Here is a 13,759-nt window from a genome sequence, read left to right on the forward strand (position 1 = left end):
TAAGATGTGATTTGATTCTCTGTTAAGATTGAAATAAGCATTTGTCAGTTTTGGGTTCTAATCAATAATTAACTGTGTTGTCACTTCTGTTCTTAATTAACTAGCGCCATCAGTATGTAAAAGTTGAAACCCTACAATGGCCAAGTGGCAATGGAGCCAGCTAATTAAAACTCAGCTGACTAATACATATGCGCGCAGACCCAGCTTTTAAATGGACTCCGAGCCCCGTCTGTACAAACAAACTCATTGAAGTGTTGAAAGCAGCCAGATTTTGATGGGGTTTTCATTATAAATTCATACTCTGAGAATACAGTATGTGTGGATCTCTTTTTAATTAAGTTCAGGATCATCAGGCTTTTCTGCCATTTGAAATGTTGGTAGCACTTTATAATAATGTTCCATTTGTTAATATTAGTTAATGCATTAGGTATCATGAACAAACCATGAACTATATTTTTTACAGCAATCTTTGTTAATGTTAGTTAATAAAAATACAATTGTCCATTGTTAGTTCATGTTAGTTTAGAGTGCATTAACTAATGTTAACAAGTACAACCTTTGATAAAAAATTAACCAAGATTAATAAATGCTGTAAAAGTATTTTTCATTGTTTGCGAAATTTTGGGTCTTTGGTTATCAACATCTGGAGTCTATGCTGATGGCTGATTTCAGCTGTTATTAAAAAAATGGTTGCAATTTATTTAACTGTACTCTTCTACATTTACATACTATATAACAACAGTAATTACATGGTACTAACCCCAATCCTAAAATGTAGTTACCGAATATTATTCAGTACTTTCTTGGGTAAGTTCACTGCAAGTATATGTACTGAATGTACACGTACTGTAAAATAAAGTGCAACCAAAAAGTTTTATTGACTTATTTAAAGAATTATTTAAGATTTTCAGTTCACATGTGATTAATCATATTGTTCTGATCATTTCATATGGCTTTGATAATGAATGTTTGCTCAAAGACAACATGAAATGACATTTGCAATGCATTTAAAGAAATGTTTTGGGCTCAGTACAGATTAAGATCTATGGATAGCATCTGCGACATATTGTTCATTTTCATTTTCATTTGTCATTTATTATTTTTGCTTGTCCCTGAATTCATCATCACCTGGATTTGATTGGATGGTGGTTTGAGGGGCGTGAATGAAACATGTCAGGCTATGATATTATTGGTTAGAATTCTTCCTTGCCCACACAGCCTTGGTTACAGCAGCAGAAAAGTCATATAAGGTTTTTTTTTTCCTATTGGAAAACATACACCGATGAATGCGCACCGTGCATGTATGTCACTTTGGATAAAACACCTGGTAAATGAACCAGTAATGATGTAAATGTATGTATGTTTGCACAACCTGATCCTATTCCCCATTCTATTTCACTTTTTATGCTCTACTGCAGTGTTGTCATCAAAACATTGTGATATTTCTTGTACTTTCAATCTCTGTCTTTTACAGCATCACAATAGATGATGTCGTATATGTGATCGACGGAGGGAAGATTAAAGAAACTCATTTTGACACCCAGAACAACATCAGCACCATGGCTGCAGAGTGGGTGAGCTTAGCCAACGCCAAACAGAGGAAGGGTCGCGCTGGCAGGTACAGATCTCTTTCTCACTTTCTCCCTCCATTAATTTTTTCGTCTTTTATGTGTTATTCCCTCTATATATCAGGAGCTCTTCCTCAATCCATTCACAAGTATCAAAATCAATTTCAGCAGGAGGAATTGTACCCAGCGGAAGAATGTCAAACCTCTCAGGATATACTGTACCTGCCTTTTTAGGATTATAACAAGAATGCTATTGGATGGAAAAACCCATTTCCTTAATTCACCTCTGTCTAATAACACACCTCTTTTCATCTAGTCACACCCTCAGGGTTTCTTTCTTTTTATTCAAGACTATTGTAAGTGTATTCCTGAAGGTCTGTCTGTCCTCTGTCTCTGACGTGAGAGTTTCTCAAGATTTCTCCTTTTATTTTAAAGTCCAAACAGAGAGAAAAGATGTGGCCTTGAATAGCTTCATTGTTATATCAGTCGTTTGATAGGAAAGGGAAAAAAATATCTTTCTGTTGGCTTCTACTGAGGCTAAAGGCCACAGAAGAAAGGCTGTTCAGCTGCTGCTTTTTTTTTTTTTTTTCTACTGTAATCCGATGATTTTTTTTTATGTTAAATATCTTTTGTAGTGATGTTTAGATTGTCTTCAGGTATGAGCGAAAGAGCACCATCAATGCCCATTTATGTCTGGTGTCTATGTGTTTGGAGTTAAATTGGGACAGTGAGTCATACTTTTTAGACCGACTCGCTATTAAATGAATCTGCCTTGCTGCTCAGCACAGGCTCTGACACACCATTTCAATTTCTCACTCGTTCACCTTAAACGTCTAAATGTACACCTGCACTTTCATTTTGCCTTTGTATATGCATACACTGTCAGGCAAGCATTCTCCGCCCCTTTGCCACAGTAACCCCATAGCACTGCATTATTCTTGGGAAAGCAAACTGACTCTCACATCAGCAAGCTTTGTCTAGTCTTGCATAGCCAGATGTTTGACTATGGCATAAAGTCTGATCCACATTACAAATTGTTCAAGCCAAGAACCACTCATTTAGACAGGAAAAGACAGACTGATCGACACAAAGTGAGCAACCAGTTTTAGTTTTTATGTGCCATTTTGCGGCTTGTTTATCAAATTTTTTTTATTTAAGATGCTACCAAGTGCTTCTTAGATTTGATGCCACTAAAGGCGGTCTCATACTTTATGATTTATAATAGTCCTTTACGATTGTTGCTTGTCAGACGATATGAACGCATTGATATCGTCATGGCACAGTGTGCGACGTGATGTCAGACTGCAAGATATACATCGTAGCCGACTGTGGTCCCAATCGTCCCGATCAGTGAACGTGACTCAAGTTACTGGAGTGTTGCGGAATAGAAACAAAGCCCACCACGGGCATTTTTTTTTCTTCTCTCTCTCTAAAAGTCAGGATATAAGCATTTCCATTAGGCTAACACATGATGGATTTTGTCAAAAAGGCCTATAAAACAGCTTGATCACAAATGCAGATCCAACTGTATTTGCTGATTTGGATTAAAACGTCCCATAAATGCTTACCAGTATAAATTGTTCAATCTTTCTATTTTATTGTATTTATTTATGAATAAAATTGGAGTGATGTGAATCTTAACTAAAGAAGTTTATATACATTTGAAGTAAATGTAATAAAAGTAAAATAGTAATTAAAATAACGTTGTAAAGAAAATGCATGATAAATGTAAAGAAAAAATGAGAAAATGCTATTTATTTATTTTCGTTTTGTAAGCTCTGTATTTAATTCAGAAAATAATTATTTCATATTGCTGACATGTGGCATTTTTTATATAAAATGAAAAGAAGAAAAAACATTGAAAGTGCTTGTGTAGAGTGATAACTGGGCACAAATGTTGCTATGGTGGTACCCTAAGTGAATTAGGGTGCGAGAGAGGAGCAGAATATCTCATCTGGCCGTCATGACAGCAGTCACACTATACGGCTACGATGCTAAATTTCAGACACTGACCAAATTTTGTCGGAGGCTGAAGATCATCGCAAATCTATTAATCGGCCGTCTGTGAACACTTCCTGTCTCCTTCCTTGTCTCCCCTTCCTTCCTTCATGTGTCCCCTTCCTTGCTGCCTTCCTTCCTTGGGTCCTGGTGTCCCCTTCCTTCCTTCCTTCCTGGCATCGTCTACCTCCTTTGTGTCCCTTTCCTTCCTACCTTCCTCCTTTCCATCCGTGTGTCCCCTTCCTTCATTCCTTCTTCCTGATGTCTCCTTCCTACCTCCCTTCTTTCCTTCCTTTTGTCCTGGTGTCCACTCCCTCCCTCCCTTCCTTCCTTCCTTCCTTCCTTGTGTCTTTCTTTCTATCTTCACTCAGTCACTCATTCACTCACTCAGTCTCATATCCACAGTCTGCATGCACACATTTGTTCTCCCCCTCTGGTTAAAATGGTGCTTATGAATATGCATTGTATTTGTATATGCATTTGTGTTGCCCCTTCAAACCAAACAGCAAAAATGTTACACACAGGTTTTCCTGTGTATATGATTAGGTTTTAATTGTGCCTTTTGGGATAAAATGTATGTATTTTGGATAAAAGCATCTGGTAAATGTGTGCATGCTTGTAATACCTGATACTATTCCTAAAACAGATGATTGAACTATTGAAAGCAATTTACATTCATCACACAGACTCTGCTAATGGAAGCATTATGACATTTATATTTTGTGTGTCTTGTTTGTGTTTGTGTCTGAGCAGGGTGTCTCCAGGGAAATGCTATCACCTGTATAATGGATTGAGAGCCAGCCTCCTGGATAACTACCAGTTACCTGAGATCCAGCGATGCCCACTGGAAGAGCTCTGCTTGCAAATAAAGGTATCCAATCAAACGCTCAAAGTGTTTTTGTTAACGTTTCACTTAAATGCATGGCTGAATTTTCCCTACAGAGGTCAATAAAGTATTGGCCTAGCTTTCTGTGAGTCACACCACTTGGCTTTGCAGACTTGTTAGTTTTTGCATGCTGGTTGAGTATAAAAAGTTTATGCTGTCAAAATGCATAAGATAGCCTCTCACAGCTGTGGTTTTATGAATTTGGACTGAACATTTCTACCGGTGACTCATTCATGCTCTCACAGACACACACACATACAAACTCACACTCAACCTCTTTTGCCTGTAGCTGTGTGACTAATGGGGCCTGAAGGCAGAGGTTTCACAAATAGTCTCCGGTGACTCTAATAACTGAGCACACAAACAAACTAATGGATTAAAAGGGACATTAATCACTCTACATTGTATCTGGGAGGCAGTGTAATCGTCTAACAAGGCCTTTTAGCAGTGTCAATTACTGCTCATTTTCACCTCCATGTGGCTTCTCAGTCCCAATTCGTGTTGCCAGTTGGTTGTAAGACGAGGCCCAGATGAACCGGGGCTTTTACACTCATAGGAAAACAAAGCTTTGTGGTTTACTTGATCCCTTTTTCTGCTAAGATTGAAAAGTTTCAAATGTAATCTTCTAACTTGCTTTCTCTCAGATCCTGAAGTTGGGCTCCATTGCATCATTTCTGCGAAAAACTCTAGACCCTCCCTCAGACAAAGCGATAGAACTGGCCATTACACATCTGATGGATCTGGTGAGTGAAAAAGAGAAGGGTTGATAAAAGTGAAAAAGTAAAAAAGGATGGTTGGATTTAGATTTACAAAATCAACCCCAACTCGAAAGATCTTGCTCATAACAAATGAATGGATATGTAACATTCATTTGAGTTGAAATTATTTTAGTTCCACAACAACTAATTGATAATCAAGAAATAATTGTTTTATTTTATTTATTATAAATGAGTGGTTTAATTTGTCCTGCTTCCAAACTGAGGACATATATAATTATAATTTTTTTTTCACAATGTTTATAGCATACAACAATTGTGTGTGTTTTTGTTTGCCCACGTAGAATGCCCTGGACCGGAATGAGGAGTTGACTCCATTAGGATTTCATCTGGCCCGTTTGCCTGTAGAACCTCACATAGGAAAAATGATTCTGTTTGGGGCTCTATTGGGCTGTTTGGACCCTGTGCTTACCATTGCAGCCAGCCTTAGCTTTAAAGACCCTTTCTTCATACCGCTGGTACATACAAGCTCACCCTCTTACATGAACACAAGTATAACACCTGCAAATCATCAGTCCCCAAGACTGTAGGATCTCTAATCTAGAGCTTTTAGAGTAATACTAAAGTGCGTTCACTAATGACTGATTGTTTCAAACTGTTTGTTTTAGGGGAAGGAGAAAATAGCAGACCACAAGAGAAAAATCCTCTCCAAACACTCCAGAAGCGATCATCTCACAATTGTCAATGCATTTTGGGTAAGTTCTCAGGCAATGTAGTTTGTCTTTAAAGGGATAACATAGTTCCAAACCCATTTTACCTCTTTCATCTGTAGAAAATAAAAGCAAATGTTAAAGTAGTTCACCCAAAAAAGATCATTCTCTCATCATTTACTCACACTCATGCCATCGCAGATATGTATGACTTTCTTGTGCAGAACACAAACAAAGATTTTTAGAAGAATATCTCAACTTTGAAGCTTCAAAAAGCACATAATGGCATCATAAAGGCAATCCATATGTCTCCAGTGGTTTAATCCATGTCTTCTGAAGCAATCTAATCACTGTATCACTAATCACTTGCCATTGCAATCTGTAGGCACAATCATGATTTCAAGCTTGATTATACTTCGTAGTGCTTGACGCATGCACAGAGAGCTTGATGGCGCTAGGAAGTGTATTCTAGCTTGAAATCATGAATGCCAAGGTGTAGCCTTTATGTGATTTTGGAGGTAAAAATTTTGATCACCATTAATTTGCATTGAATGGACCTACAGAGTTGAGATATACTTCTAAAAGCTCTATACTTATAATAAACAACCTAAAATGATCCCACCCTAAGAATTCCCATAGTGTTTTGTTCAATGACATAATGGGATTGTAGTCTGTGCTCTCATGGAAGACTGTTAATACAGTGTCTTGTACCTTTAGCTTTTTTACGATTTTCCTTTTTTTTTTTTTGCCTCAAAACAAAGTTTGTAATGTTGTGATTTACCTCTGAGCTGGTTGGTTTGGTTCAAGGCTTAGAACTCTTTTATGAAACATTTTATGAAAAGTCTATGGAAGAAATGAAATGGGAAAATGCATCTGGCTGATTAAGTGGCCGGGCAGTTGCGCTGTATTGCAAATGGTGAATGAGGCTAACATACTGCCTAACATCTTCTTTGGTGTTCCATGGAAGAAAGTAAGTTATATGTTTGAAACCACATGAAGCACAGTAAATGATGAAATAATTTTCATTTTTGGGTGAACCATTTTTCTAAGCTGTCACACTTGGGTGTCTAGCTTCAGTTGATCCAGTGTTCAGGTATTCATGATCGTTCATGCGTTTGGCGTTATTCTTAGGGCTGGGAGGATGCGAAGGGACGGGGCAGCAGGTATGAGCGGGAGTACTGCTGGGAAAACTTCCTTTCTGCCAGCACACTACAGGTCAGTATGGACTCTCCACCAATCAGCTCATTCTTAGAGGCTCTTTATTCTGGACATGTTCTAATGTGTAAAACAACTAGATAGAGTGTAAAGGAAGTTTAAGTAAGAAGGTGCATTTATTATATTAATGTCCATAACTGCTAATGTATGCTCCTGATACATAGAATATGCTCATCCCAATCCCGATTTATCTGATTTGATCATTGTTTTAAAACTGACAGTGAACTGCCGCAGTCAAAAGTCGAAAATGTAACTCTTAACATGGTACTCATAGCACAAAGACGCTGGATGGCAAGATGTGGTGCAAGACCAAAAGACATCCAACTGATGCACGTTTAATTATACCAACTAACAATTAAAAAAATAGCGCAGATAGATCGCAAGAACGCATTCTGTGTGAATGGCCCCTTACAGATCAGCATCATCTAGAAATTGAGCTACTCTCTCTTTGAACCCAGACACTTTTATGTTTGTATAATCTGTCCCTCTACATCTGTCCCTCCATCTGTGCTGGGTGCTCCAACAGATGCTTCAGAATATGAAAGGTCAGTTTGCAGAACATCTTTTGGCAGCAGGGTTTGTGAATAATAAGGACCCTAAAGATCCCAGCTCTAACATAAACTCAGGTAAGTCTATTTGTGTACCTATCTAACTTTCTATTTATCTGTTGGCCTAGCTATGTGCTTGCTTTTCAGACTGTCTGTTTGATTTCTATTACCACTTGTAACCATTAGAGAGAAGGAGCCATTTAGCTGTTCCTGCTGTTTATATTTTTTTTGTGGTTACTAATGGCACTTTTCCACTGTACGTTACGGTTCTACTCGACTCGGCTCACTTTTCTGAGCTTGCTTTTCCGCTGCAGTTTAGTGCCGCCTCAACATGGGTGGGATTATAGGCTGATCGTCATAGTTATGCCGCCTCTACTTCCGTGACATCATCTTAAACACGACACAAACAGTACTGATCATAAACAATAACATGACCGCTAGCTGTTAGCTACTAGCTCAATGTGCTGGTGATTTTACACAAGTGTAACAGTTAAATTGGCCTGATTGTTTTAGAAGCAAGCTTTCCAGTAGCTGGTAAACTAAATAAAGTGAAGCTTTCAAGCAGAATTATAGAGTTAACATAACAAAACTTACCATCCTCCGACGTGACCGAGTCCAGGGCACTCTCCATCACATTGCTTGTCCGTCTATTGCCATAGATGGTGTCCATTTGGTTGAACCACTTCCACTTTCTACTGTTTGAACCACTCTGGCTGTTGTGGTCCTTGATGGTTCTGTAGTCACTGTGGTAGCTTTGGTAGCCTTGTGGGGCCAACAGCTGAGACACTTCCGGAAAGACTTTTTCATTTTGCGTTGTTTCGTTTGTCGTTAACGAGAGGAACGTCTGCACCTCGTTTATTGACCATGCCGTGGTTTTATGCACAGCCATTTCTTTTTACAATTCGAATGTTGCATGAACAAATCATACTGCTATCACTGTTAACTAACTTTAAAATAGCGGGTTGATGTCCCGTGTCGCAAATCCAGTGAGGCCGGTAGTGACGATTCTCTCTGACCAATCAGTGATCTGCAGGGTTTGACATCACATTTAGTATTGGCACGGCTCGCTTGGAACCTCGACCGAGGTGGTACTAAAAAAAAAGTAACAGTTACTATCCAAAGTTGAAAAACCCCAAAAAGCGAGCAGAGACAAGTCGAGCTGTACCATGCAGTGGATAAGCCCCATAAGTGGTGCGTTACTGCTTTAAACATACACTAAAGCAAGCTGTGTGTGCTGAGTTTTGGCATTTGAGGATAAGGATTTAAACAACCCCTTAACCCTAAGTATTCAACTTGGCTGCATAAAAGTAATTAGTTACTGTAATCAAATTTATACATTTTTAATTCTCGTAATCAGTTACTGACTTACAAATAATTTAATTACTTTTACGAACATTACTATGGTGGAATTATTTTTTGAAAATAACCTTAAAGTAATGATGTGATTACTTTGAAGTATTAGGTGATGTAATCATGTAATATGAAGTAATCTGAAAACAATTTAGAGAGTATATTGAGTAATTTACCCAACGCTCCTAGTACTTTTATTGTTATAACACTTATGACCTTCTCTCTGAAGTATCATTATTCAGCTCTACACATTTCTTCCCACCATTTTTACATTTCATAGAGAATGAGAAGCTGATCAAGGCAGTGATTGTAGCTGGTTTGTACCCCAAAGTGGCCAAGATCCGCCCCAACCACAGTAGGAAGAGACCAACGTAAGCTGCATAGATTCCTCTTTTTTATTAATGTTTTTATTGATTGTGGCCTCTTTTTTTTTTTCACAATTTTAGAAGTAATTTTCTCATTAAAAGTCCTCCGCTCTTCCGAAACTTCAGTCTAGTCTGGAAGAGTATCGCTTATGGCATCCTCCCAATTTAGAAATTTTTACACTCTTCTGTTTTATTGTGAAAAATTAATAGATGAAAATGATCTTGGATGACAGACGTGGCATAAAGGTATCCACCACATATCTGTGTTTTTCAAAAGAGTTAAAACTGTTCATGTAGAAACCTCTCTCTCTCTCTCTCCCTCCCTCTCCCTCTTTTGGCTATTGAATTCTGGTTTCGTCTGGCTCTATTATTAGCAGCAGTTTGAAGATATCATGGTCGTGACGCTGAGGAGGCCTGTAGTGATGTTTGATTTTAGCTTTTAAGCACACAAAGTGCATCAGCGCTCTTTCAGTTTTCTGGTGCCGCACACCTCATTCATGCCACTGTACACGCCACCTCAATCTGTCCGTTATTCACACGGCTCCATTCAGCCTCATTCTATCCATTATTCAAACAGTTCTGCATTCAACCCTGTTCTGTCTGTAATTCAGACCTTTACATGCTGCCTCACTCTATTTGTTACTGCTTTACATCAGGGTTATTATAGTTTGGGATTTTTCATTTAGTTTTATTTTTATATCCAATTTGTCATTCCAGTTTACTTTTCATTCGTTTTCACACTTCGTCTAAGTTTTAGTTTAGTTTTTGTTTTCTAGTTTTTCAATTATAGTTTTATCATTTTCTAGCATCAAACATCATTAAATTAAGTCTTGTGTTAACTAACTAGTGACATTGGTAATGTTTAATTAAGCTGGATTGTAAAAAAAAACTGTGTATCACAAAATGTAATCTAAAATTAATTTGAGAGCACTTTGATTTGAATTTAGTCAGTTATGTAGTTATAAATAAGTATTTTAGTTGTGAAATTTTTCAGTTAACAAAAATGTTTTCATTTGGTTTTTGAGGACGATAATAACATTGCTTTACATTCAAGTAGTGACACAACACGGCTTCATATGAATTTGCGTCACAGACTGCAAAAGCAGAACCTCATTGAGTGTGTACATTAGCTACCATATTTAGTGTGTGAAAGTCACATTGAAGCTTCAGTCTGATTACTAGGGCTGGGAATTGCCACAGAACTCCTGATTCGATATTACATTGATATTTCCTAGCCGAATCAGTATGTTTGCGATTCCGGAAGTGTTGCGATTTGGTGTTTTAATTATAAAAACTTCTTATAAAAACTTGAACTAGAAATGTCTATTGAAGAACAGCTGTGTCTGAATTGACAATTCAGGTAAAAGGTAGAGATGTGCAAAACGACCTATTTAAAACTACCAATCAACCAGTCAGTGCCTTGTCTGAGCTAGGCGACTAGTTAGTGCAAAGAAATCCATAAGGCTGCAGTATGTCCATTTGTATTCAACAAATACTGTAAATGTATACAATATATCATTTTAACTTATCAAACTAATATAGTTATTTTAGAATTTAACATATTACAATAGGCTATTAATATCATCATAATGATATCTTTGCAACATACAAAATGAAGGCTTTGTGAATGAAGGAATTATGACACATGACAATTTACCATTTGTCCCAATGTCGTTGCATGTTATTTTGAATATGCATCCTGAGATAGTCTGAGGTCCTATGCAGCAATCTCATAGACAACACTAGTCTTACAAACTGCTCCCAGATGACTGACCGAGGAAAAAAAGTGAGAACTCACCATTTGTGTGTGTTGGCAACAAAATGCAAGTTAACTTTATGTGTGTTTCCTCAAGCATCTTTGGGTGCTTCTCATTTCTCATTGTGCATCTTCACTTCCTTTCCTTGATTCCTAACTCCACCATCTTAGGAAACATGGAAAGGATGGAAGGGAAGGAATGGAGGATAGAAGAATCAAAGCAATGAGAAACGAGGATGCACAATTTAGGAAATGAGAAGCATTTCTTGTTGACCGTGGTAGATAAATGTGCAAAATTACCCACCACTGTACATGAATACCCTGGCTGTTAGATTATAAATACTGTAGGGGCATGACATATAGTTTACTGCATCCAACAGTTTGATTTTTACAGCTTTTTTTTACAGCTAAACTATTTATTAAAGCAATGTAAGACAAGTATCCTCTACAACACCTCTCAAATATACTTTTGGATTATGCATAATAACAGGAACATTGAACACAGCAGATAGTTATATTTTTGATGTCCGACAGTGAACAAACTGAAAAATATATTTTTCATCAGGGAGACAGTTTTAAAATCGTTTGGCTCAAGAATCATTCTTGCTTTCATGAGCTGCTTAAGGTTGCATCTTTTGAGTTTTTTGTTGGGGTATCAACTATTTAAGATTATTAATTAATAGCATAGCATTAATTAACATCCTTTTTGAAACTGTGTTCTTTGCAGGCTTGTGAAAGTGTACACCAAGGCTGATGGGAAGGTTTGCATTCACCCCAAGTCTGTCAATTCAGAGGAAACAGAATTCCATTACACATGGCTCATCTATCACCTGAAGATGAGGACCACCAGTGTATGTACCATTTTACATACAGTATACACCTATACGCATATGTTTACTTGACTATCAGCTATGCCACTGACTTCTGTTGTTTTATATAAAGCTTTTTATGCAGCAGTTAGCTGCAGCCCTCTAAACTGATTGGCCAATTGGCATTCCAAGTGTGCTGATATTTTAATAGAAAAACATTTGTGATGCTTCAATGTTTTTATCACTCTACTTGTCTGTATTCACGGTATTCCAGACTGGCTGTCAGTCAGTGTGTTGCTTGCCGACATTCAGTGGTTGATCCTACTTTTGCTTTGGTGGGAACTATTTTCATTAGCATAGATTTATAGCATTTATGTAAAGTTAATTGTAAACAATAATGCGTATATATTAATACAGACTAAACATATTCCTAAAATAAGACCAGTTGTATTTTTAGAATAACAAAAAGCATTATTTACATTAGATTTAATCAGATTTAGTTCTAAACTAACTTATAAAGCTAACCCACACTCAAACACTGAGGATGCAGGTGAAGTCCTCTTCTTTTTGTACCCATTCAACTATGTCAAGGGGAAGACTTTAGTATTGTGTATCACTCTGGTGACAAACTGTTAAGATGTGTTGAGAAAGGAGGAGAAAGGAGGTGTTTGTAAATTTATTGCTGGCTCCATTTTAAGAGTCTTTTTTTTTTTTTAAAGAGTTTTATTCAGTTTCTGTCTGCCTTTCAACTGATGTCCTCTCAAACAAGATCAAAGCTGCTTACCAAATCAAGGGGTGAAAATTCAGGCTTCTCTTTCTTCTCTTACTCAGTGTGTCTCAAATTTATGCCTGGAGCTGTTTTTGCCACAAAAAGAAAATAAACAATATTAACGTCCCCGTCCTGTGCAGTCATGTCAACCGAGTGAGACAGGGTCTTGTCTATCTTATTGTCTTTCTATGAACAAGCGGGATACTGTGCAGACAAATGTTGTAACAATGGAGAACAGGAAATCCACCTAGTGGCTTTTTAATGGGCAATAAATGCCCATGGGCTTAACATTGCGACCCACTCAAGAGTCTTCTTCAGAAGGGTGTGTGTGTGTGTGTGTGTGTGTGTGTGTGTGTGTGTGTGTGTGTGTGTGTGTGTGTGTGTGTGTGTGTGTGTGTGTGTGTGTGTGTGTGTTTGTGTGTGTTTGTGTGTGTTTGTCAACATTAAACAAATGGTTATTTATTAAAAGATCTTTTGAAGCAGTAAGTAAACGTGCAACTACCAAACTACGTTTAGTTGTTTGCTAAACTAAAATTCGACCCACCTACCTTTGAATTGTTCACTAAACTTACATTTTAGCAAACTACGCTTAGTTACATTTACATTTTTACATTTACATTACATTTATGCATTTGGCAGACGCTTTTATCCAAAGCGACTTACAGAGCCCTTATTACAGGGACAATCCCCCCAGAGCAACCTGGAGTTAAGTGCCTTACTCAAGGACACAATGGTGGTGGCTGTGGGGATCGAACCAGCGACCTTCTGCTTACCAGTTATGTGCTTTAGACCACTACACCACCACCACTCCATAGTTGTTTGCTAAAATTATATTCTACATACTTATGTTAAGTTGTTCACTAAACTTAAATTCTACCCACCTTTAATTGTTCACTAAACTTCAATTCTACCCACCTACCTTTTAATTGTTTGCTAAACTTAAATTTTTACCAAACTACATTTAGTTGTTTGCTAAACTCAATTCTACCCACCTACCTTTTAATTGTTCACTAAACTTAAATTTGGCCTACCTACGCTTAGTTTTTCACTGTACGTAAATTCTGCCTTC

General features: G+C 37.5%; 1 protein-coding gene across 1 annotated transcript in view; it reads left to right on the top strand.

The window, feature by feature from the left end:
- Window positions 1–13,759, top strand: part of LOC127623159 (ATP-dependent DNA/RNA helicase DHX36-like) — a 37,085-nt gene that overhangs the window by 19,424 nt on the left and 3,902 nt on the right. The window contains exons 15-23 of the mRNA XM_052097446.1: window positions 1,475–1,618; window positions 4,320–4,437; window positions 5,097–5,195; window positions 5,513–5,686; window positions 5,837–5,923; window positions 7,010–7,093; window positions 7,620–7,719; window positions 9,272–9,362; window positions 11,840–11,963. Of these exons, the coding sequence (XP_051953406.1) occupies window positions 1,475–1,618; window positions 4,320–4,437; window positions 5,097–5,195; window positions 5,513–5,686; window positions 5,837–5,923; window positions 7,010–7,093; window positions 7,620–7,719; window positions 9,272–9,362; window positions 11,840–11,963 (1,021 nt within the window). The remainder of the gene's footprint in view (window positions 1–1,474; window positions 1,619–4,319; window positions 4,438–5,096; window positions 5,196–5,512; window positions 5,687–5,836; window positions 5,924–7,009; window positions 7,094–7,619; window positions 7,720–9,271; window positions 9,363–11,839; window positions 11,964–13,759) is intronic.

This window comes from Xyrauchen texanus, chromosome 29 (assembly GCF_025860055.1).
Source record: "Xyrauchen texanus isolate HMW12.3.18 chromosome 29, RBS_HiC_50CHRs, whole genome shotgun sequence".
NCBI classification, from domain to species: domain Eukaryota; kingdom Metazoa; phylum Chordata; class Actinopteri; order Cypriniformes; family Catostomidae; genus Xyrauchen; species Xyrauchen texanus.